Raw genomic sequence first — 25577 nt, forward strand, 5'->3', positions numbered from 1 at the left:
AAAAAAAGAAATAATAAAATGCACTGAATACAAGTATCAAATAAATCTTAATAAAAAATGGACAGTTAAAAATGCTGGTTGCAGAGGAATGAATATTTGCTCTAAAACGCATTGCATAGTACATACATTCTGATCCTGTTGAAGAGGGAAAAGAAAGACAAGAAAATTGATTATTACAAATTATTTCTTTGAGTTACCCTTTAAAACTCATTTATTCTATCATTAATTCCTTATAATTATAGTATATTGTATACAGTTACTATGGTGACTTACCCTTGAGGCGTTGAACTGTAGGTGGACAGGTGGCCCATCAGACACGGAACTGTCAGATCCCCCGTCACTAAAAATAATACACTCAATTCAAAAATCATCACACACAATTTGTTTCATGTCTCTGAGATTGATAAAATAAGATCCTAAGTAAATCACACCTGAATTTATATTACTAGAAGAAGACCGAAATTTAGTCAATGATATTTCCATACATAGAATTCTTTAGGCTCAGCCTAGCCTACTTTTGCCAAGGTTTCCCCCATTTCCCCAATGTTTCTGGCCAATTAAGAGTTCTTAGGGCTCTATCGCCTATTAAATTTGATTCAAACAATAATTTATTGTTAGGCTTGTACAGTTCAGTAGACACTGCCTATAGAGCGCAGTAGACATTGCCTATAACAGTGCAGTAGACACTGTCTATACCATAAAGTAGACACTGCCTATACAGTACAGTATACACTGTAGAGTAGACACTGCCTAAACAGTGCAGTAGACACTGTCTATACAGTACAGTAAACACTGTCTATACAATACAGTAGACACTGCCTAAACATTTCCTCTTCTTAGTCTAGCCTATTTGTGCCCTTATTCTCTGTTGTCTGAAGTTTCTGTACAGACACAGAGCTCCTAAGAATATAGCTTATTTGTACCTTTATTCCTCTACTTCCAAAGATTATTTATACCTTGACTCTACGTCTGAGGAGTAGTCACTAAGGTTGATGTCGTTGATGTCTGTCGTAGTTGTTGTTGAGATTCTCTGGAGTTTGACCATTATCTCCCGTTTCAAACGCTCCTCAAGTTCAAGAAGAATATTGCAAGTCTACAAAATATTGATAGATCATGAATGTTAAACCTGCATTTATTTTGGCTGCCAAATATTTTGTTTAAAAAAATGACCATAACAACATGGCTACCTCACTCAAAAAATTCACAAGTACAACAGGCTAATTCATAATCCTCTGACTAACACACGTCCTCAGAAAGCACTAAATAGTTGATCCTCTTCCAAAAACCACATGTAAAGTTTCTCTATAGTATTATTAGTTACATAGTCTTTTAGTGACAGGGTATGGGATGATACCTGGTTAGTAAATTTCATACCTGGCGAGGCGGAGCCGAGTCAGGTATGAAATTTAATAACCAGGTATCACCCCATACCCTGTCACTAAAAGACTATGTAACGAATTTACCCCATCGATGAAACATTTACGTTTTATCTGTAGCTTATAAATGGTTTTCTCTGCTAAATGCTTCATCACGCTTATACTGTGCCTATTATGACGTCACGTTTGTGTTTGTGACGTAATACATCGACCGGGTATAGATTTACAACTGACCGGGTATAAGTAATTCCACGTGACAGAGTTCAACCAATCGTAAGCCAGGATTTCACGGAAAAATAGACAGAGGTGGGGTAATTAGTAGTACATGTTGCTCATTGTATTGATCATAAGCTGGTACAATACAGGTGTGTTTCTTAATCAAAGCACAAGTTGAAACTTGAGGTGTTTTTTTTTCCCATTCAAACATACATATAAAATCATGCATGTGAATATGCTTGATGTGGGTAACAACTGATCATGCTCATGCAAATTTCATAGTTCTATTATCATTTTTTCATAATATCAATATGGAAAATAAAATTTTAAAAAGAAAAAAAATCAGAGAGGAAAACAAGACTACAATGTCAGATTTGTTTGTCAAAGCTGGTGCTTGCTGTGTTTCTTATCAAATGGTGGCTAAAATCTAAGGCACTTGAAATAATTACCATTATTTATGCATTTCCTCAAAATTTTCACACCAACATCATGTAGGCAAGCATTTCAAAGTGAAATCTGAGTTAGTACACAACATATTCAAACATTATTACCTATGTAATATTGAACCTTATTATATACTACCTTAAACGATTGGTGTCAAAATTTACGATATTATGTATACAAACATAGTCCATTTGGGTTTTAGTACTGTTTAGATTCTTACTTTAGTGTTATCTGGATCACAGTAGTCTAGTAAGGTATCACAGAAGTGGTATCCTAATGCCTCAAAGTCAGCCATACTGAAGTGGTAACCTTTCTTCTTGCCCATGGTGGATCCACAAAATGTTGCCTGAAGAAAAACCATATTTCACATCACCAACAAAGAATGAAATACATGAACAGTTAAACTTGTTTCATAGGGACACAGGTGGTTCAGAAGAAATTGCCAGATTAGAGAATATTTCAAACAATGAGATTTAATGAAAGGGACAAACAAAGCAAATCACAATAGGCAAGATTTCAGAATACACATGGTCTGGAATAGACAAGATTAAATTTACTTTATTTAATTACTATTCATTCCAATTTAGATCTTTTGAAGTTACAGAGAAAATCTACCAAAACTCTGCATAAGATATGCATAACTGACCTCCATTGTATAACTGTTCATGATGCCCATGTTCCACATAACAATTCTGCCTGTGCCTTCCTTACTTTTCTGTACTTTGAACTTGCAGGATTCAAACTTGAACTGTAATAATGAAGAAAACATTTTAAAGAAATATACTTGTAACTTATTTGCTATCCTACATTTCATTATAACCTCAAAAAAGTTTAACAACCTTTACTGTATTTTTGTGTGAGTGCGTGAAGTACATGTAGTATGTATGTTCCTGGCTGCGAGTACAACATACTTTATCAGGAGCATTCTTGTTGAGCATTAGTGGAAACACCCTCTCCTTCAGCCTTTTCTCTGCATTGTGTCTGTTCTCACAGCCATATATAAACACATTCTGTTTTCTACTGTGTCCATGTAAATCACAGTACACAATTATCTCCCTTTCCTGCAACAACCTGCAGAGAAATTTTTTTTTTTATAAAAATATCAAAATGTAAAATATATTTCTTTTTAAGAACTAATATAAAATTGAAGTCTAAAAGTTAAACAGCTTAAAAGTATATCTTTGAATAAAGAAAAAAATGCATTCAATTTTCCTCCTTATTTTTTCTATCATTTGTCAACAAAATACAGCAGTCCTTACTTTCGGATCATGTTTTTGGTATGCCACACGGAGGGGTAGGAGTCTTTGAGCACCGTTTTGTAGTTCCTATTGAGATCCCTCCCTGCCAGGGAGCACCTGTAGTTACCAACTATCACTCCATCAGGGTTCAACATTGGCACAATTTTAAAAATAAAAGTATCACGAAGAAGCTGAAAGTAAAAGGAAATCAATTTTGTATAGTTTTTTTCTAACCCAAATAGCAGTGTAGAAAGTATAAATGATATGTCTATGATCCAACAGATAACTTTGTTTGAAATCTCTGCAAGAGTTAAAGATCTCTACAGAATTGATCAAATATACAGATTTTATATTCTGCCTGCCTTGCTTTCACAACCTAAAATTATACTGAGTTCAGATATTCAAGTCAAATAAAAATCAGAATTAGCCCCCACTGAAAGGTTAAGTATAATGTGTCCAACACTCTTTTGCTCAGTACAGAAAAACAATTGACTGGAGATTACCTTGGCATCTGCAGAATTTCCTGTTAGGTAGTCAAGGAAGCCCTTCATCATCCAGCTAGAGTTACACTCCCCTGGATGTACCCTGGACGTGATCACTACAGCCTTCTTATGCTGCAAAGACAGTGAGAATTTAAAACATTTTTATTCAATTTACTAAGAATGACAAATTAAATTTCAAAATATGCATTTGCTCGAAAACTACAAAGAAATTTTAATCAAACTGTTATTTGAATTTCATGGATACGCCTGAATTTGATATACATGTATAAGTTTATCATTTTTGAAATGTATTTTAACCTTAGCAGCATTATAATCTTTGAATTTAATTCTCAATTTTTTTTTCAATACCCTGTTTGGTTTAAGATAGTGAAGTTTCACTTTCACTGACCTTCATGTCCTCTGGGTTCTGTGTAGGGGAGGTGATACTGAGTAGATAGACTAGATTCCCCGCTAGGGTTCTACAGAGAACTCTCTGTTTACAGATCTTACTCTTCACTGGATCATTATTGAGGTCCAGGAGATAGTCCTAAAAAGCATTGGAAGAAATTTAAGTCACCCAACCATACAAATGAGTTAACAGCAATATAATCCAATAGGCATTTCTCAGTGGTTACATCAAAATTTGACAAATCAATACTTTCTGTCTTTGAAGCAATAAATATCCAAATACGATAAAACTCAGTTATAGGGAAGTCACTGGTGCTCCAGGTTTTGCTTTCCAAGAACAAAGATTCTTATACAGATATTGAAAAATCCTCATTGCGATTTGTAAAAAGTTCCTTATAACCAAGATTTCCTTATAAGTGAGTTCTTTATAACCAAGTTTTACTGCAGACTTGATTGTGTCATACCTGGAGGTCTGTGTAGGTGTATGGGAAGCAGTGAGCGAAGTATACAGTGTCATGGTTGTGTTCAAACTTCACTGTCCATGTCAGAGAGTAGAAAGACTTGTCACATTTAGACGTTGAATACCTTTATAAAGGTTAAAAAAAAAGATGAAAACTTGGTAATTCAGATACATAGAAAAATAATCAAATACATGTAGTACTGGATATGCTGCATGGATCATTTTTATATCTTCATATTTTCAAAATCTGCAGAAAAGAGCTTTTTTTTTTCAAACATATCAACACAATAGGAGGTATTTTATCACTGCAAACAATGCACCCTTCTATGAAAGCTGTAAGTAATATTAAAATACCAATAATTTTTTTTAAAATTCCAGGAACAATTTGCCTTAATTAGCACTGGTTCAAACAAAGCAATTGGATAAGAGCCTACAAAATAATGCTAGCCAATACTCTGTCATCCATCCTTCTCCATACAAGCACCATAAACTATTCCTTATTAAACAATTCAATGTTCAATATCATTTGGACAGAAATCATCCTTTATGTTTTTATTTTACATTTAATGAAAACCAAGCTTAACAACAAACTATTATTGAATAGCCTTTACTGTTGTAACTTGAATTCTTTAATTCAAAAATAAGTGCAAGAAGATGTGTCTCATAAGACATACATAGAAATAAAATATCAAAAAGAAAATTCATAGATTTTTTTCTTTACAGAATACAACATGTACCCATCACTGACTAGCTACCATATATGGACATTGAGAAGGTGCAAAACATACCTGTTTATAGTGCCAGATAAACTGTATACATGTAGATTTGATAATAAATATCTGAATCTATTCTTAATATGGAATGTCTGATTAAATATATCTTTATATAGTTTTACAAGGAATTTAAAATTTGAATATCTGCATCTTGACAACATTAGGGAACATTAATCGAATATGAACATGTCTGAAAAACAAATAGTGCTCAATCTCCAAAAAACAAAATTATCACCAGAATGATTTTCAAGGTTCTTTGTTTGCTGATCAATGTATATTTTATTATCTTGATATACAGTCGAATTATAACTGCTTTTATCATTCTATAATGTACATATCTCATAATTGATACTAGAGCTATCCTACCTGAGATTATTTTTATAGTACTTGATGTCACTTCCACCTCTGACCCAGCCTATCTTCTTCTGTTGAGCATTCTTCTCACTGTATATTAATGGCTTCATTCCATTATTGTACAGACTATCAGACTGAAACAGAAAAGACAACTCTTCATTTTTCACTCATTCAAAATAGTTAAAAAAAAAAACAAACAGATGGACAGGAAAAATAAATCCCAAATAACCCCCCCCCCCCCCTTCGATCTTTGATTACAGGAGCATAAGAGCTATATACAGTGAAATGCCATAAAATATATATAATTTTTTACATTTTTTAGTATGAGCATCTCAAATGACCTTAAAACTAGATAACTGATGAGAGAAATTACCAATTTTATGTACAGTATTATTTTGAATCAATCTATACCTTCATGAAGTTGACGATGGTGAAGCGGTATGTTTTGTTGGCTCTAGTGTTAGATACCCTGAAGTAGAACCATTGTGTATGCTTGTTTGTGTAGAGGTCATATCTCAACCACAACTCATAGTCAGTGGAATTACTGAAAAACAATGTTAATTATAGACTTTACCTCAATCATTGCAAATATACAGTTGAACCTTGGTGCCTAGAACACTGATATCTAAAATGACTTATCCATATCATAACATAGAAAAGTGTTGTAAGTTTCAATTACTTTATGTTTTTAACCTTAGTGTCTTACATTCTCAGATATTCTAAATATTTACATTCAAGATAACAAGATTTGACTGTATTTTCCTTGCCTCTCAGATTAGACAATTAGACTTAGGGTCTTCAAGGCATTTGACTATAGATTTCAAATTAAACAATAGATTTCAAATTAAACAAAATCTAGATTACACAGGTCTCCCTGTAATTTACATGTTATGTTAATTCTTTAACAAAGGTTGAAAAAAAGATTTCAGAAGAAAGTCTAACAAAAGTTGTATTCTTACACTTGAACAGCTTTGGCAAGATTTCCACTTTCAAACCGAGATTCAAATATAAGAGTTTCATCCTCCTCAGATTCGAGGTCAATATTGCACTTCTGAGGTCCGGAGCGAAGTCCCCCTACACGGGACCTCACAAACTGAAAGATAACATGATAAATTAATACTCAGTGTAAAACATCTAGACCTTTTTATATAACTTGAACACTTTCAAATAAATGCAGATTTCTTCAGAATTCTTTTAAATGATAACATTTAATATTGTGCTTTAATTGATAAATTAGCCTACTAGTAGTTAGTTTTAACTTAAGCAATTGAGATATGGACAAAACTAGAGATAAATGTTTTGAGTTTAAAGTAACGTACATCATAATCCATACATGATGTTTATATGATTTTTTGAAATTTTATAAAACATGGCAGTGAAGTCAATAAAAGGCTCTCAAACTGAGAGAAATTTTAACAGTCTAAGTAAACTTGTAAAATTGCCAAAAGAGAATTGAACTGCAGTAATTCTAAATGGGGATACAAACAAAAGGAACAAAAAGATGAATCAAATCAGTATACCTCCTCTTCTCGGCCTGGGCTAGGTGACTGGTATAAAAAATTCTGTTTACATGTGGAACTTCTATGTAACCATGATAGCTAAATTCATTAGCATTACTTCAACAATATGTGCTTTTGTTCCAAAAAATCATTGTTTAGGATGCATAAAATGTCTATATATACATGAAATAAATTTTCGTTTGATTCATTTTTTAAAAATGCTTTTTATCTTCAGCGAGAAGAATTTTAAAAAATAAAAAACGCGGAAAAATTAAATACATATAGTGTTTCTTTCTTCTGTTTTGTACTGTTATGAGAAAAATAAATTTCAAACACCAAATGTATTGAATATATTGTTTTAATCCCATTTTTTTCCTAAAGTAAATCTGGCATCTCTTACTCCTATTCTCCTACAGAAACTATAACTAAACAGAACCCAACATTGAATTTACTTTACCTTCAAAGGTTGGGAAACACTCTCTGTAAACTGGCACAGTAACAAAAATTCTAGTGCATTATGAAGTGAAATTTTGTCTTGCGGAACACCATTATTTTTTCATTGAAAGTACATTGAATTTCAGCATTACAATGCATGAGCATGTACTTACAAATGTGGAGCGGGGTTCATACATATACACAAGGCGGCCTCCATTTTCCTCGCCCCGAACCATTGGTGTTTTCTCACAACCAGCTACAATAATCCATGTAACATTTGAAAACGTCCCATCTTGCAAGTATATTCCTAATACATGTACATAGCAAACCATGTCAGATCTTATATTCTACACAAAAGATCATAAAATTGAATCTTACAACTTGGTAAGATTATTGAATAGAATTTAAGTATGTATACATATGTTTTACAGTTTATAAACTTTCCTCACCAACACAGTTTTATGCATAATTTAAAATGTTATCAGACATCCTTTGATTGCATCCCCTTCCTCATAACAGTTTTTACCCCTCTCCCTTTCCCCAACTCACACTTTATTTCAATCTACAGATTATTCATCTCACTGACTCACTTGGTTTATAAAATAACTCAGGTTCTGGTGGAAGGTATCTTATGTGTTTGACTTTTTCATCCAAGACCTGAATATCTGCTGGCCTGGAATAAAAAGGACACAAAATTGAATAATCAAAATATCAAAGTAATAAATTTAAAGGGATTTCCTTTCAAAAGCATTCATAGTACAGTGATTTAGGATTATGCATATAGAAACAGCAGAAATTGAAAAACTGTAAGCTAAGGGGTTACATTTATTCTCCAGCTTGTTTGTTTGCTACTTTGCTAACAGAATTTTAGCAAAAAGTTATCTATGAAATTTGGACTTCAAGACTTGAGAAAAGTGAAAAGGTTTGGATAAGATCCAGAGTAAATAAATGAATTTAATTTTGGAAATGAATTGTTGACCTTATTTATTGCTTGTTTGCCTTTCCAAGCACCATGCTTCCCTATTTGAAATTTATCAAAAATATATACATGTTCTTAAATAATATATTCAGACACCCTTTAAATGATCCATTGTTCACTAGAATTGATAAAACAAGAATACACCAACATAAACCAGTCAAGTGTACCTTTTGGTCTCGGACATTAACAGAGTCAACATTTAAATGCTGAACAAGCGGAATAGATGGTCAATATTCAGGTACTAATGCTTGTATCACAAGGCATTGTTTTAGACACTTTTACTTATTGATTGACAGAGTTTAATCTACTGAACATGGCTCTTCCATTAAGTCAAAGCCTCACCATCTAGCTGCCTGCTGGGGCCCAAGTTCTTTGGCAAGAGCATACAAGTTTCTAGGTTCTCGAAGCTTTGGGACCTGTAACAATTCAACCAAGAATTAAATTTTATATGTGATTATGAACACTGGCAATTAATTTTCATTGCAAGTTATTAAAATAAATTGATCAGTTCCATGTGTTTTTGGTATCAACCTACCATTCCTTTTCCATCTTTGTAGCTGTAGACAAGCTGAGTTGTGCGTAGAAGGTCTTCCTGTAATTTATTGTCTGAAACAAAAACATTGTACAACTAGAGGTACTGTCTTCCTGTATGGTTATTTGAAAAATTGTTTTCCTGAAACAAAAATAGTAAAATAGGAGGTACAATTATATATCAAATTTCATTCTGGTATGAGAATATTGAATGGCCAGGAGAGGGAGTCACAAGGAGACAATATTTGTATTTGTTGTATTCTGAGATTGAAAAATATCAACATTCATAACGCAAAAAATGAAGACATCATCCAGAACATCAAACACAAGGCTTTTTTAACAACTTTTCAGAATTGTACTGATATGTAACTGAAAATGATGGCTAGAAAAAAATGATTATGATTTAATCATCTGGTTTGAAGACCATGTGACCTTAGCTTGCACACATTCTAAGTAACAAACACTCTGAATATCATTTAGGCCAACACAATTTTTCTAACCTTTTTTCCTTTAAACCCAAATTTTGTTTAGTTTCATTGATAAGAATTTGAATATCAAGCACATTTTTTTTTTCAAATAAGAAATGTTTGAGTTTGACTGATTTACTCACACAGGACAATCAATTCAAAACAATCGTATTTACTGCAACCAAGACACTTTAAATTTTTTTTAAAACAATCCTAGATGCCAAATATCACATGTCGATCTCTATACGACTGCAAAAAAATATTCATGGCTCCTTAATATCAGATCTACACACGTTACAGGGATTAAATTTCTAAAAGATAATCTGATTAGAGTAGTTAATAAAGCATTTTTATCTACACAGTAAACTCTATGCACATCACTTTAATCAGTACACGAGTCTCTGAGACATCATGCTTTTGTTGCACTGGCAAAGTGGTTTAATGAAAATACAAACAATTCATTCAAATGACAATCTCAAAATATCAACCATTGGATACAAACTATAGAAGCTTAAGTCTACTGATCTATGTATGACATACGGCATTTGTGATAACCCATATATGAGTATATAACAAATCCTAAAAATATGGAATTCAGGTAAATGATTCAAAGTTTCATCTAGCTGGCAACCAAATTACTGAAATGATATGAATAAAGCATCCTAGATTTCATTTTTATTTAATCACTTTTCACATGACAATTAAAACAATTTACTGAAAATTTTAAGTTTCAAGTACAATTGATCAGTGGAATTTTCCTGTTCAATGATTCACTCAAACATTTGTCTTCATCCAAAAAGAAAGAAGACAATTTTACTTTTATTCATTGTTGATTCTTGAATTAAAATGAAAAGCAAACATGGCCACCTAGCTAATTTAAAAAGTTCTGATGGAGGACTCTATTTAAAAATGCTGAATACAAGTAATCTTGTTGACACTCTACATCAATTTCCTTTTTTTTTTTTCCCATTAATTGATGCCTCAGAAGAAATTCTATAATTATACACACATGAAAAATTATTCATAAATGGGAACTTAAACAAAGTACCTCATGTAGAAGGCAAAATACCAAGAAAGAAGGGAGGGGGGTTTTTTTCAGAAAAGGAGGCTGTATGAAGAGAACTTTGTTTCCAAATTGTTTTGTTTAGCTATTTCTCCAGTTGTATCCAAAACATTTTGAAGGTAGAAGTATATGTTTATGAATTAAAATCCATAATACACACAGATGGTCTGAATGGACGTCTTTCTATATCCACAGAACTTAATTTTGAAAATTTGAGATTTACTGAAGAGCACTGTGTAAAATAAACCTCATTACATAGAGAACAGAACCAAAACCATTTGATCTAAGGTCTACAATTACTAAACAGATAGAATAAGGAGGAAAACAAATACCCTGGTACTATATATTTATTCGTAATATATTTAACATGATTTCTTATTTCAAACTGTCCACTTGACTTGAAGTTTAAAATATACACACAAATGTCCACATTACAAATCACCTTACTTATTGGGTAACAACATTTAAGCACATTCAAAGGACAAACACCACTCCCTGGTCAATAATCAGAGAATTTTAACAGTGGTCAATATAACAAGCAAATATTATTTCAACTGGAGTAAGTTAGTTTTTATTTCTAACCTTGATAAAAATGAAGTTAATCTTTTTAGCCCTTGAAGAACTTACTAGTAAAAGTCATGTGTAGTACTGACCTCGCAGTACTAACAAAGTTTCATAATAATCAACTTTTCCATTAAGGCCATTGAAGATTTTGTTGACCTCAACCTCCAAAATATTGTGCTCAATTCTATATATATAAAAAAAACAATTAAAAAGAAGCTTGAATCTTTACCTGCATTTTTGAAGAAATCAAAATGATCTAGAATTTCTGAAGAATCTAAAAACTGCCATAACATGAAATAATTGTCATCATCCTCGGAACTATTGGTGTTATTTATCTCCTCCTTGCCTTTAGGTTTGGACACAGAAAGACTTTCCAAAGTTTCCTTCTTGTCTTTCATGGAAAATATGTCGTTTTTGTACATTTTTTCTCTGAAGCACGCAAAAATTCAACTGCTTTCCCTCCAGAAACTTAATTCTCATCCATTGAGAAACTATGATTCTTCTAGCAACTTTGGATTTGTAGATCTGTATTTCAATGTTAGCATTGGTAATGTTGTATATAACTCACTCCTCAAATAATAATCAGATAAACCTAAGGTATATTTAAATTTCACATTTGTTGTCTATACACAGAGAAATAAATCTTCCTTCAAAATCTGATATGTCAATAAATTACATATCCAATATCACTCAGTACCAACCATGTTTGTCCGATATGGGGTGTATAGTTTTCAGATGAGGTACAAGTTTAAACAAAGGAGTCATGTAATACAAGTCCCATTCACATTTGCTACTGTGTTCCCTCTTTAAGAATGTTTGCTATCACAGGCAAGAAAAATATAAACTCCAATCATGCATGGAAAAAAAAATTAACATCGGAGACTGGCCGCATTTAATTGGAAAATTATCTTCCTTTGGGATGGTCGCAGTTATTCAATCTTATCACCTCTTTATGGAAAATTATTATCTCATTTCACTTTCAAATAAGAATTAATAAAACCTCACCAAGGCCACCAATGATCGAAAGCAGGTAATTTTATACCTCTGTTGATCAACTCCAAGTCGAAGAAAAAGTGGTCTTTAAAATTTTTCTTCCTCCAAAAACACACTGTAACGGTTTTGTCAATATGTAAAATAATCACTTACACAGGAAGAAAGTTTTTCAACTCCTGACAAATGATATGAAAATGGCACATAATGGATCAAACTAAAGGGTAATCAATAAAATCCACAAAGATAGTCTCCATAAAATACCAGTCTCCAGCATTTACTTTCTTATTAAAGTCTAATAAACATGAACGAACATAACACTTATGATTGGCCCTGGCACCCAAAAAATTCCCATTATTTCTTCTGCATGCACACCATGTAAAGCCAGAAAGGAAATTGGGAAAAAATCTTTTGTTAAGGTGATGGAAAAAAAAAGAGTTTTAGAGACCACACCACAACAACAAAGAAAATACCACTATTATGCTAATTGTTTTTATAAGTCTTAAAGAGCAAAAACAAGCTTTAGCATTAAATCCATGACGGTGGGTTTAATACACAAATCTCTCACAATCTTAATTCCGAATTAACAAACTCAAGGAAACAGACATAAGGTATGATTCATGTGCAAACAGTGCAAGGTCTTATAAATGGGATCCCCAATTTGTCTGGTTGGCAACTACATTTTTTACATCCATGAAGCCATAGTGAAAAAAAAAACTTAATCCAATTTTTAAAAGCTCTTAAATAGTCAATAAACTCGTATTTGACAACGGAAGATGACAAATATACTCTTTCTTAATTTTGCCGTCTTTGAATGCATTCAAGATAAAAAAATCTCTTTAATCATGCTCGACCGCTACCAGATTGAGATTGGTTTGTATACAAAGATACATACAATAGAAAGTGAATTTATCACTCAATACCACTAGATAATCACTATCTTGCTCGTAATGCAGACAATACCTCAACATAAAGCTGCCATTTAACACGTCCAAACAGAAATTTAAACCTCCCCATATGGTCAAAATCTGCCAATTTTGCTGTGTATACAGTACTTTATAACATAGATACATAAACTTTAATTTGAAATCTGTCAATACTTGGATAATTATCTTCTCCCCAAAAAAAACCTACACTGACATTAAAATGTCTGCTTTGACCTGCTGCGTATAATTGCCATGGCAACAGACCTCTTCGGACAGGGGAAGATAAGGCTTTAATAATTTATAAGCATTCAACTTTGGTGAAAATGTTATTCTTTGAAAAATGCTAGGACTTTTATTTCATTTATTAACTCAAATAAAAAAAAGAAGAAAATATTTTAAGTGATTCACTCAGATCAAGGCACCTTAATGAGAATCTTAAATTACTCATTATTAAATGAACTACAAACTTGTTTTTAATTATTTATGTCCTGCTCAAAGGTTTTCCTAGTAAGAGAGGCTAAAAAAAAGGGATTGCTCTAACTTCTACTTTGGTACACCATATCAAATTGAATGTCATATTGATCCAAAGTATGCTTTATGTTTGTTAGTTTATACAATTGCATTTTGAGAATATTTCACTCATTGACATATTGCGATACCACCAGTTATCCATGGAGGGCTGCAAATTTACACCTCTACTTTCCACTCAGAGCCATTGAGCAGTGCTAGCACCTACTGCGACATGGGAACTTCAATGGTTTTTACAGTCTAACCTGAAGGGTAATGCAGACTTCACATCCTGAAAGCGATTCAAACCAGCAATGCAAGGATCAATTCCTTCGTCCATGAATCTAAAGCAAATGCTCTAACCACTGACCATTTGAAGGATGAGGCAAAAGTACTGATCGATGCACATGTACATGATTAAAAAATAAAGCTGCATTAACTTCTGCATCTCTTGAATACCATGGAATTATGATGGTCTGAGTTTGGGATAAAAAAATAGCTTTCCTATATAAATGTATGTAACTTTACAATCAAAATCTGAATCTAGTAAAAAATCTCACTTTTTGGATCCATTGAGAAAATATTTGTAAAGAAGAATTATGACTTTGAATGTATTTGTTCTGTTGATAAATTGCATATGCAACAATAAAATGATAGAACCAGAAAGTAGTTACTACATGCACTTGGCCCTTTAGGCACTAGAGTTAATCCAGGAGCCTTGATTATTAGCCACTCAATAGTCTCCATGCACCTTTTAGGATTATTGATCATTAAAGCAGTATGGTTGGTTGCAATTGTCCTTGGATAGGTGCTCGCTGTACGTTTTTTTTTTTTTCTTTTTTTTTTTTTTTATTGGAAAGCACTTAATCTACATTTGCTTAGACCATTTATAGCTGTAAAGTGGCGCCAATCAAAGGCGATAGTGTATATCTATAGAACTTAAGAATTTTTTGAATTAATTAGAAGCTTTATAGCACCTTCCATTTATAGCTTTTGCGGCAAAAGAGGATTACATTTTAATTAATAACGAATCAGTGCATATTTTTATTTTTGTGCACTTAAACGTTTTGAAATTCATTGAATCATATTTTAGCCTCAATTTGATCTAAAGGTCCTACAAACTTAAGAGACATTTAATGAAATCTCAAAAAATGATTTTCTTTCATGTTCCATTTAAGATTTTATCTTCAATTACATTACATTGACCTGCTGTGTAATAATTTTAATGGATGTTTAAATAATTGATTAAAGATCAAGACATTAATATCCTTCAAATTTCTGATGAAAGTGTTTCTACAGTTTTAACAGTGTAGTTTTTTCATGATTAAGGAAATATGAAAATCTCTAATGACTTTGAGGAACTCTGCATTTTGAAATGACATGCATGAATTAAATGATGAAATAAGGGCTGAACACTAATGTTCGACACTTCAGCATGAAAAGCTAGCAGCATGGATGATGGGAACAGACTGACGTAATTCATAATATCAGACTTAGTCAATATTATATTATTTAAGGATGTACAATTTTATAAAAATCTTCATAGTATATTGCACAAATTGATTTTGATGGAACAAGAGAGATAACCCATTTTCTATGCCTTTAAAAGACCATGACAACACGTACTATACAAAGCCAAAAAAATACTAGGAAAATTATTATTGAAGCAAATTAGCATAATCTTTCAAAATTGTTTTATTATCAGCAACAGGGTTAACATGATAAATATACATGTATATATTTATAAAACATACGAGCTAGCTATAAGTGACATTTATGGAAAATTGAATTAAGGTAAATGAACTTTCTCTACCTTGCACATCATAATTCCTTTATTACTGGTATCAATTATCCACTTTATCCCAATATCTCACTTCCGTAATGACTCAGATAAATAGATAATATTAATCGATTACAGAGAATTCATTACCTAAGACTTTGAATTTAATCAATCATAGTAAAATATGTGTGTGTTCCAGCCTTGAACATGTTTCTTTAAAATATATTTTTACCTGAAACCAATTTTCACTGAATAGCTATTTATGCATTTGAACATTAACAGGTGTTTTATTAGGCTACCTCATGCCTTAATTTCATGAGTTTAACAAGGAATGAAATACCATTTGAAGACATAGCTATATTTAATTGTGCTGTTTGGATGTGGTACATATATTCCCACACTGACATTATACATGTATATCTATGCTAATATCTTGTTCTCATTATTACAGAGTACAGACTTTACAGCATGCACTTAAAGGTTATTGATGAATAAACTGCACACTTGAGAGCACTTTTGAACCTTATAATGATACCTACTGTGGTAATTAATACATGGTTAACCTCCTGCAACACAGGGCCTTGTTTATATACGGTCTCAACCAAAGAACCAGTACTATTAGTTACATAGTCTTTTAGTGACAGGGTATGGGATGATACCTGGTTAGTAAATTTCATACCTGGCGAGGCGGAGCCGAGTCAGGTATGAAATTTACTAACCAGGTATCATCCCATACCCTGTCACTAAAAGACTGTGTAACGAATTTACCCCACCGATGAAACATTTACGTTTTGTCTGTAGTTTATAAATGGTTTTCTTTGCTAAATGCTTCATCACGCTTATACTATGCCTATTATGACGTCACGTTTGTGTTTGTGACGTAATACATCGACCGGGTATAGATTCACAACTGACCGGGTATAGATTTACAACTGACTGGGTATAAGTAATCCACCATCTTCACGTGACAGACTTCAACCAATTGTAAGCCAGGAATTCACGGAAAAATCGACAGAGGTGGGGTAAATGTTCATTCACATGTCCTGCAGTGGGATTCTAACCCACAGCATAAGGATCAACTCTTTCTTTGCAACTTTAGAGCAAATGTACTCTAACCACTGCACCACACAGGGTGACCAGATTATGATTGGTATTTATTGTTGGCAACAGTATTAATCAATGCTCCCCTTATTAAACAAAAAATATATATTATTGATTTACACTACCAATAAAACTATTGTTCATGTTTTTATTTTACTGGAATTTGTATTATATCTATATATAATGATGCTTTACAATGTTGTGTATAATTGAGATGATAAAGATATATATATTCTAGGATATTTTCATGTTTAAAAAAGACTTGATATTATCATACTGAAACTTTCTTAAAGGTCTGACTAATTCCTTTAAGTTTTGCTAGAATGGTGAACTCACAGAAGTCTGTTGCTGAAAATGTCAGGCCTAACTTTAATGAAATTGCAACCCACATTCTTTGTTAGTTTGAGGAAAATACAAGTATTTTATGTACTTATGAATAACCATACTGGAAACAAAAGCTGCTTATCAGTAACCTTTTCTTGATTTGTGTCGACAATGTTGAAAATTGCTACATCAAACTAGCTGCTCTCAAATAAAGAATAAATACATCATATTCCATATTATACATAATATAAACATGTACTTTAGTAAAGTAGCAAAAATAGCTGCAATTTTCAATGTCTAGCTACCATGAGGGACATATTATCTAAAAGTGTGAATCCCAACCAACACACAGACAAAGTGAAGCTAGTAGGTCTCTTAAATTTTGCTAATCTGGTGACAAAAAAATTATCATGAAACATGATGTTTCTTTTCATTAATGAACAACTACAGCTAAAATGATTATGAGTTGATATCCAATAAAAAAAATTAAAAGTATGCATAAAGTGTTAATTAAATGAATTCATTCGTCAAAAAATTGGAAATTTAAAAGGAAAAAATGTCTTTCGTCATTAATTAATGTTTAAAGTGAAAAAAGTCAGTGAACATTTCTACTTATAAAAATGTCTAAATAAAATTACTGCTATGACCATCATGTGAAATTACAGGTGAAGACATGCATGGAACCTAGTGAACATGGTGTTTGCAGTCTAATATGAAACCATTTCATCATTGGTGAAGGTGAATTCTAACAAAGAAACCTTACCACTTAGATTTCCGTCTACACAACTCTTAATGCCGCTATCACAATTAACACCTGCACGTATATGATATGATCTTTCTTTATCCACCACTATAGCTGATTATACAAAAGCATGTAATATGTATTTTTAATTGTGATGATACCATGCAGTTATAGAACATGTATATGTAGATAATGACAACTTTCATGAACAACTGTGCAAGTATGATATTGGTTCTCAAAAGTACTTTTAGATTTGCAAGTGCACTACATGGATTGATGGGTAGCATGAATAATTTAGGATTCTTAGGTTATATTTGTGACAAATATTCTTTCTAAAAATGAATGGTAACTTATAATTGAACTTTGAATGGTAATATGAACTCATTATTTTTATTTTACTGTTGTTATTTATGTAAAAGGGCTGATCAGCCTGATATCTATTGAAAAACAATGTCCCATCTTATCCTTCTGTACAGATGTCATGAGGAGCACAACAGATGCCCATAGGAGCACCACTAAAAGAGCTAGGTATGGATCATTGGATTACATAGGACTCAAATAGCTACTAGACCACTAGTTAAATTTAACACGTTTTTTTTTATCCAGTGAAGTCACACTCTTTAAAAAACTTGTATTTTACAATGCCAAGAACTCTGAAAATACAAATTATGGAGGAAAATAAAACCAACAAAGAGTGGTTTAATTTCTCTCCATCTTCTCTTCTAGTGGAACAACAGTTCAGGGGAAGAGAAAGAAAAAGAGGTAGCTGATTTTTAAGAGTATTACATAAATCTTGGACGTACCATTTTTCTTGTCATCAAAGTCTGAGTCAGAATCGTCACTCTCGCTCCCACTGCCGCTACTTAACTGGTACCCATACGTCTTCTCCCACTCCGCATAGGAAGAGAAATTGTGTCGGAAGCCCTGATTCCTCCCTGAAACCCAAGCACAAACTTGTCACTAAGGAATGATTCTACAAAAACTTAATATGATAAAAAGTTACATCTTCAATAACATTGCCAGTGAAAAAATATTTTATTTATTTCTATATATGACATAATACTGTTGTTAATTAACCATTGGTATACACATATAATGCACTGAAAATAAACTTGTCAAGAGCATTTAGTGACCAAACAATTTGCATTTACAAAACAGTACATAGATCTACATATGATCCTGTGACCACTATATATTTTATGTAGTTTTTACGTAAAAAGCATATCATTGTAGGTCTTAGTATATGACTATATCTCAATATTATGACTTACCAAACTGTTGATTACATTGTATACTTAGAACAAAACACACTTTATATATTAGTGCAAATCAAACACTCTATACAATGACTGTACTTGCACACAAATACAACTACATGTAGTATATATATTATATTAAATTTAATATAGATTTCCAAAAAATTAACTACCAGTAGTAGAAAACTTTCTAAATCTTTGATCAATTTTGCTAAATGGATTGTATAATAATTTTCCATATTTGCACTACTTTCAACTTAATCAATAAAAAAAAAAACTAATATTTGGTACTACTATACACTAATAGATGAATGTAACCTTTCAGAATTTTTCTGGCCTCTAATCCAATACACAAATAAAACCAATTTGGGAACTTCTGGAGAGTGATCACTTTATAGCATGCTAGGAATGTATGAGGGAAAAAATACATTATAAAGTTTGAAGATATCATAAAAAGTAAATTATCACTTAAGAAATTACTGAAACATTTGAACTTATACCAATTTAAATAATAAATTACTAGTAAATCTAATGTGATACAAAAGGTAGGGCTGTATCAATATATCGATATATCGATACGTATCGAGAAAAATATCGTATCGAAAAATAACTTCCAATACGTATATAATTCTGTTAAAAAGATGGGAATTTCAACCACCAAAGATTATATTTCACACTTTTGAATTAAAACTGATCAATAAGTATATAATTTGTAAGGAAATAACAGTTTTTAAAATTATTACAAAATACAAAGAGAATTTTATTTGAACACATTGATTTTACTGTCATTAAAAGTTTTAATTTGAAGCATTATTTGTAAATGACAATGAGACAAGAACTTAAAAATGGGTAATAAAACACTTAACTGTTAGGAATTCATGCATTAAAATGATTAGAAGCCTTTTCTGATGGACTTGTTTTAGAATCCAATATATCGGATATCGCTTTAAGAAATATTGTATCGTATCGTATCGAAATTTTTGGCTCAATACACAGCCCTAACAAAAGGAGAAAAAAACTATGCAATATTTCTAGCTTAATGAGATGATATGTCTCAGCTGATTTCAAACCTCTAGTCTAGTGTCTAGCAAACAGGGCTGACTTATGTATAGACAATATTAGACATTTGACTAGATTTCTGTGTCTAGCATAGAGATGACAATGTATCTTTAGACAACATTAGACATATGACTAGAGACCTGTGTCTAGCATATAGAGATGACTATGTATAGACAACATTAGACATATATATGACTTAGAATCTGTGTCTGACATATACAGAGCTGACAATGTATGGACAACATTAGACATATGACTAGACTTCTGTGTCTAGCATACAGAGCTGACATTAGACATATGACTATAGACACCTGCATCTGGCATACATAGCTGACTATGTATAACATTAGACATATGACTAATAGAGACCTGTGAGGAGACTGAAATCTTCCTCATACTCCTCGCTTTCAAACCATGACCCCTCTTGACCTTCATCTTGGTCATCCTTACTCTTGTCTGAATCAGCTGACTTTGTGGGACGGGAAGATTCATTTATAGCAAAAAGCTGACGATTGCGGGCTGTAAACATTTATGTTTAAATCTATTTTAACAAATAATCTTTCACTCTAAGCTTATGTGTGCAGGTTTGCACTGTTAATACAACTAAAAGTGTTTAATAATGTTGTTACTTAAACAGCATTTTTCCACTCCTAAATCCAATATTGATACAAACTTTTGTTAAAAGACTTGAATTTATATTGATCAGTGCCAAATTACCAACAGACATGCATATTTTTCAATATTTAAAGTGGCACAAAGGAGAGCATAATTTATTTCAGTTCTTTGTTGTTTTCATTTAAACCTATCTGCATGACATCAAGAAATTTAAAAATCCCTTTGGAAGAAAAATTGTACAACAAATAACTCTTATGCAAAAGTTGGGAAAAAATTATAAACATGCAATTTACTTAAAAGAACCAATTACGCATTACCTAGGACCCATCTAAACAGAAATATATTCACAGAAGCACTGACACACAGTGTTAATTTAAGTTCTATTAACTAAAACAGTCTTCAACAGTTGAAACACAAACAACTTTTAAGTACATTTAGTAAATTCATTTTTTTCATCCATTCATCAGCACACATGACACCATTACTGGATTTTCATCCTTTTAGTTTTCAGTTATCTACTGTATGAACCAGTATTTATTTTGTATCAATTTTTACTTCAACTTATTGGGTACTAGCCTGATCTTTTATTAGTTAGATTCCGGTTGACACATACCCATACAGAAAAAACTAATAGAAACTTATAAGTGTTTTATAATCCACTTATTAGCAACTTATAAATCACTTATAAATTCTGAAATTTACTTATAAGTGTACTATAATTCAAAGTAAGTATAAGTGAGGAACGGATTTCGTTAATACTTCAATTATAAGTAAAGATGAGCTACATATCAGTGAATATTTCACTTATACCTCACTTATAAGTGAAGATCAGTATGGTATGAGTGAAGTATAAGTGTGAACTTAGAATTTTTACCCTATACTAGACTTCTCTCAAGGAGCATTATGGGTATTCAAGGTAGCCAATCAGAAAGTTTGTCTCTGCAGAGATCAGCAACAAGAATTTGTAACCAAGTTTGTGTCTGTGAAAGGATGTTGGAGATTTTAGATTTATTTTGAGTATGCCTTCACATCAGGTACAACAAGTAGGTTCTATTTAAATCATCTCTCTATTTTAACTTCTTTTGCCTGAAATTTTGAATCAATTGACTCAGTTGCTTTCAGATTTCATAAATTTGAAGAAGCCTCAAGGTCATTAAATCTTGTTGCCTTTTTGTTCAACATTTTTGTTTGTAAACTGAATTAATATGTTAAAATTGCATCATCAAAAAATGTCATATGAAAGTGATTTTTTTCCATAAAATTTTTACTTGATTATTTCATCTAAAGTGCAGATACATGTGTATATGTAAAAAAAAAATAGCTTTGAACATATCATGCAACCCCTGCATGGTTGGAAGTTCTGTTCTAAATTAAGATCTTACAGGTAGTGTTGTACTTCACTTATAAGTCACTTATAGTCACTTATAAGTGACTAATACTTGATAAAGTATGAAAGGTTAATGCTTGACTTATTAGTCACTTATAAGTGACTATACTTGCATAAAGCCTAAGTGGCTAATACTGGCTTATAAGTCACTTATAGGTAGCTCATTTGCATATAAAATCCTAATGAGTAACATATTAGTCACTTATAAGTTAAATGTATCAGTGAAGTGTAAGTCCAGAATAAACAACTTATAAGTAAAAGAATAAATCACTTATAAGTCACTTACCAGAAATTTCTGTAAGGGTAATTATAAAATCTCTTCCAAGATAGATAAATTGGCAAATTCTTCTTGAAGACTCAAATACCTACTGTTTCGATGATGGCCATATAATTGCTGATTCATTAACTTCCAAAAATAATAGAAAACTATATTTATCATGTACTGAATAATTAAACATTATACAAACAGTTAATTAGTCAGATCACAGCACTTCAGTCTAATTAATTACATGTAGAGCACAAGTCTCTATGACATTCTCTACATACCAAAGATAGATACATCTATGGGTCGAAAAGACAAGTCCACCTCCCAGAAATTACTGGGATCCTCCTCTTGATAAATAGGCCCCTTAATCCTGGATCTCGCAGACTGAGACGTTCTCGGCCGAGATATCATTTTCTCTGAGTCCAACTTCATTGAATTACATAAAATCCCACTCTATGTGTATCCAAATCCAGTATTTCATTAAAATCCTTTAGGAAGCAAAATTATCGACACAATGAAACACAATCTTGAGATCGAGTGATTTCTAATTTGCGATAAATAAGTAATACACTGCCGACAAATGATTTTTCCTATTTGGTGCCTATAATTCCTTCTGCTACATTCAGTTTGTTCACATCTCGTGAAGGGCGACTTTCAATGAACACAAATCAACAGACCTGACAACCAATATAAACTTCATCAATAATGCCATTTTACGATGGTTTTAAGAGCAAATTTTAAAATCCATACACAAGTTCACATAAATCAATTGGACTACTCCTTAGTTCCTTTTAGATTGGATACATGTTTTATTGCCCGTTTTACGTCCTAACAATGCACTTAAATATCCAATCCGGCATACTTATTATGAGCACTCCTCAGTCTTAAAAACTGCTTATAAGGTAACCGATTATGCACTAGTCCTTATCTTTATATGTCTGACTACCATAGATCCTTGCAGGTGAAAAAAAATTCAAAATCCTATCCAATCAAGTTCACTGAGACTTAAACGCTTTTCAAACCCTCTCCCGTTTTGCAAATGGTTGTGCGCCCTAGCCCTGCCACGTTAGTCTATTACTCAGAGTGGTTGACAAGATAGATTGATGCCCCCTCTTACTTGGCACCGTTGCCTGGAAAGAACTGCTCACAATTGTATAATCTATCACATAGTATTTTTGTAAGCCTTTCTTTATTAATTAAAGGGCTACTCAACAGGTTCCCGGGGAACAATAGGGCTATATTCTTTATGCCATGCGCACCATTTAAAATTCTGCATTGTTGCGATCCTGATTAATAAAAGAGCATATCTGGACCATATCAAAAATACTGGTTTTAGTATTGTGCCAAACATAAATAGGTATTGAGTTAAGGAATTATTAGTTTAAACCCTAGCAGTTCTAGAACTTTGCGGTCGATCTTCTCTTTTAACTGTGGTCCAAATTCCAACACTGAAGTACACAGAACAGTCGAGATTAAAATCAAATTATACACTAGGCCACTTTTCTTCACTTTCTTTAATGCTAAAACCATGTTCACTTGGACTACGGCAAGAAATTTTGAGATTATAGCCTTGCAATTTGAATGGGATATTACATTTACTATTGCAGTTTGACAACTGTCAAATCATATGATATATTATATAGCTTCATGATCTCATATGTAATCTACCATTGCACTGCATCCATGCAGGTTTGGTTTTGTTATTATGAAAAATTAAAATTCATTAATTCTTCATAATCAAAATCACTTTTCTCTGTGATGATCGGAATTTTTTTGTTTTCCATTGCTGTACCTGCTTATTAATCAATTTATGTTTGTGTTACTTAATTTTTCAAAGTGTTGTCTACCTTAAGTTTAGAAAAACAGCTCCTCCTAAGTCAATTTGAGTAAACAGCCTGCATTTAAATTAAATTGAGTAATTATGTGTAAAAATTAAACTATGTAGTTATAAACTGCATACCAAAATGTCAATAAAAAATCTGTAAATTTATATGCTCCAATTTCATGAGTAGAACATGTAATCATTAAGAATTTTATGAGAAAATGTAATTACATCTCTTCTAGAGTTGCACTGCATCTAATTTAAAATGTGTTTAAAAAGACCTCTGTGTTTAATATGAATAATTACTTCAAAAGGACCTGCTCTCAAAGTCTGCAATAATTGTCAAAAAATAAAAATAAAATTGAATTCTCAACTTCTATGCACCATTTTAAAAAGTGGTACCAATTAATGAATATAATGTACCTAAGTACAAGTAGAGTAAGAGGAATTTTAAAACAGCTGACAGCATCAACTATTAAAGTTCAAACTAAAAGAAAATGAATAGAAAGCAATTTGTCACATCTAAGCAAAAGGTTTAAAGTTTATTTATAATGTTCCTACAAATACTGGTAGTATAAATTGCATATCTTCTTTAGGCTAGACTTAACAACTGCGAAGCAATGTAATCCTTAAAAGATCACAATAGTCGAGTTTGTTTGAAATTCTTCAGTTGATATGAATTGATATGGAGGGAAATACTTTGTAGATCTACGAACAAGAAGAAACCTTATAAACACTCCAAATAAAACAAACATCCCCCAAATACAGGAGGAGCAATCCAATATATTCTATGTAAATAGTTTTTGAAATTTTTCTGATAGGAACCGACTGAATTGAATGAATTGAGAGACCTTCCACGGGCTTTTATTGATTAAATATGTATATATATTTAAAGAACAAATTGATCACTTAAAAGCAGTTTTCTTTTCTAAATAATTTCACACATATTTGCTAATATGGCACACGTTTAGCTAGTTTCTAGCAAAGACTAGAATCCCTGAACATTTGTACCATTTACTCTAATGTTACCATGTCCTTGATCAAAAAACTGTCTTAATTATTTCCATTTTAAAAATTGGATGATGACATTTTGTGCCCCATCCGATAAGAAAGCAAGTGGATCATTTATAAGTATGATAAGGGGACAACTATTTCATTCTGAAGGAGAAAGGAGGGACTGGCGGACTTGAAAGTAAATAATCTGTCCTCAACTGGCAACAAAATAAAAAATCTGTCCTCAACCGACAATAAAATAAATAACCTGTCCTTATTTGAAGATATACCCCCCCCCCAAAAAAAACACACACACACACACAACCACATAATAAAATAGAGGTTCAGAGTTTTCTTTTATTAGCTCACCTGAGCCGAAGGCTTGAGCTTTTATTTTTTAGTCGTTGTCGTAAACTTTTCACATTTTCTTTCTTTCAAGAACCGCAGCCAATTTCAACCAAACTTGCCACAAAGTATCCTTGGGTGAAGGGGAAAAAATGAAGGGCCACGCCCTCATTCAA

The 25577-nt window shown here is 32.1% G+C and overlaps 1 protein-coding gene across 1 annotated transcript in view; it reads right to left on the minus strand.

The window, feature by feature from the left end:
* LOC134257410 (uncharacterized) overlaps positions 1-25577 on the minus strand; it is a 61555-nt gene that overhangs the window by 25151 nt on the left and 10827 nt on the right. The window contains exons 4-25 of the mRNA XM_062740024.1: positions 18463-18594; positions 17681-17773; positions 9200-9270; positions 9007-9080; positions 8276-8358; positions 7859-7941; positions 7708-7737; positions 7272-7298; positions 6711-6844; positions 6163-6295; positions 5764-5885; positions 5413-5433; positions 4629-4749; positions 4166-4303; positions 3778-3888; positions 3296-3465; positions 2948-3107; positions 2683-2784; positions 2257-2382; positions 957-1093; positions 274-340; positions 127-135 (exon numbers count right to left, since the gene is read on the minus strand). Of these exons, the coding sequence (XP_062596008.1) occupies positions 127-135; positions 274-340; positions 957-1093; positions 2257-2382; positions 2683-2784; positions 2948-3107; positions 3296-3465; positions 3778-3888; positions 4166-4303; positions 4629-4749; positions 5413-5433; positions 5764-5885; positions 6163-6295; positions 6711-6844; positions 7272-7298; positions 7708-7737; positions 7859-7941; positions 8276-8358; positions 9007-9080; positions 9200-9270; positions 17681-17773; positions 18463-18594 (2144 nt within the window). The remainder of the gene's footprint in view (positions 1-126; positions 136-273; positions 341-956; positions 1094-2256; positions 2383-2682; positions 2785-2947; positions 3108-3295; positions 3466-3777; positions 3889-4165; positions 4304-4628; positions 4750-5412; positions 5434-5763; positions 5886-6162; positions 6296-6710; positions 6845-7271; positions 7299-7707; positions 7738-7858; positions 7942-8275; positions 8359-9006; positions 9081-9199; positions 9271-17680; positions 17774-18462; positions 18595-25577) is intronic.

This window comes from Saccostrea cucullata, unplaced genomic scaffold (assembly GCF_032062105.1).
Source record: "Saccostrea cucullata isolate Sc308-1 unplaced genomic scaffold, CSIRO_AGI_Scuc_v1 ctg514, whole genome shotgun sequence".
In the NCBI taxonomy this organism is placed as follows: Eukaryota; Metazoa; Mollusca; class Bivalvia; order Ostreida; family Ostreidae; genus Saccostrea; species Saccostrea cuccullata.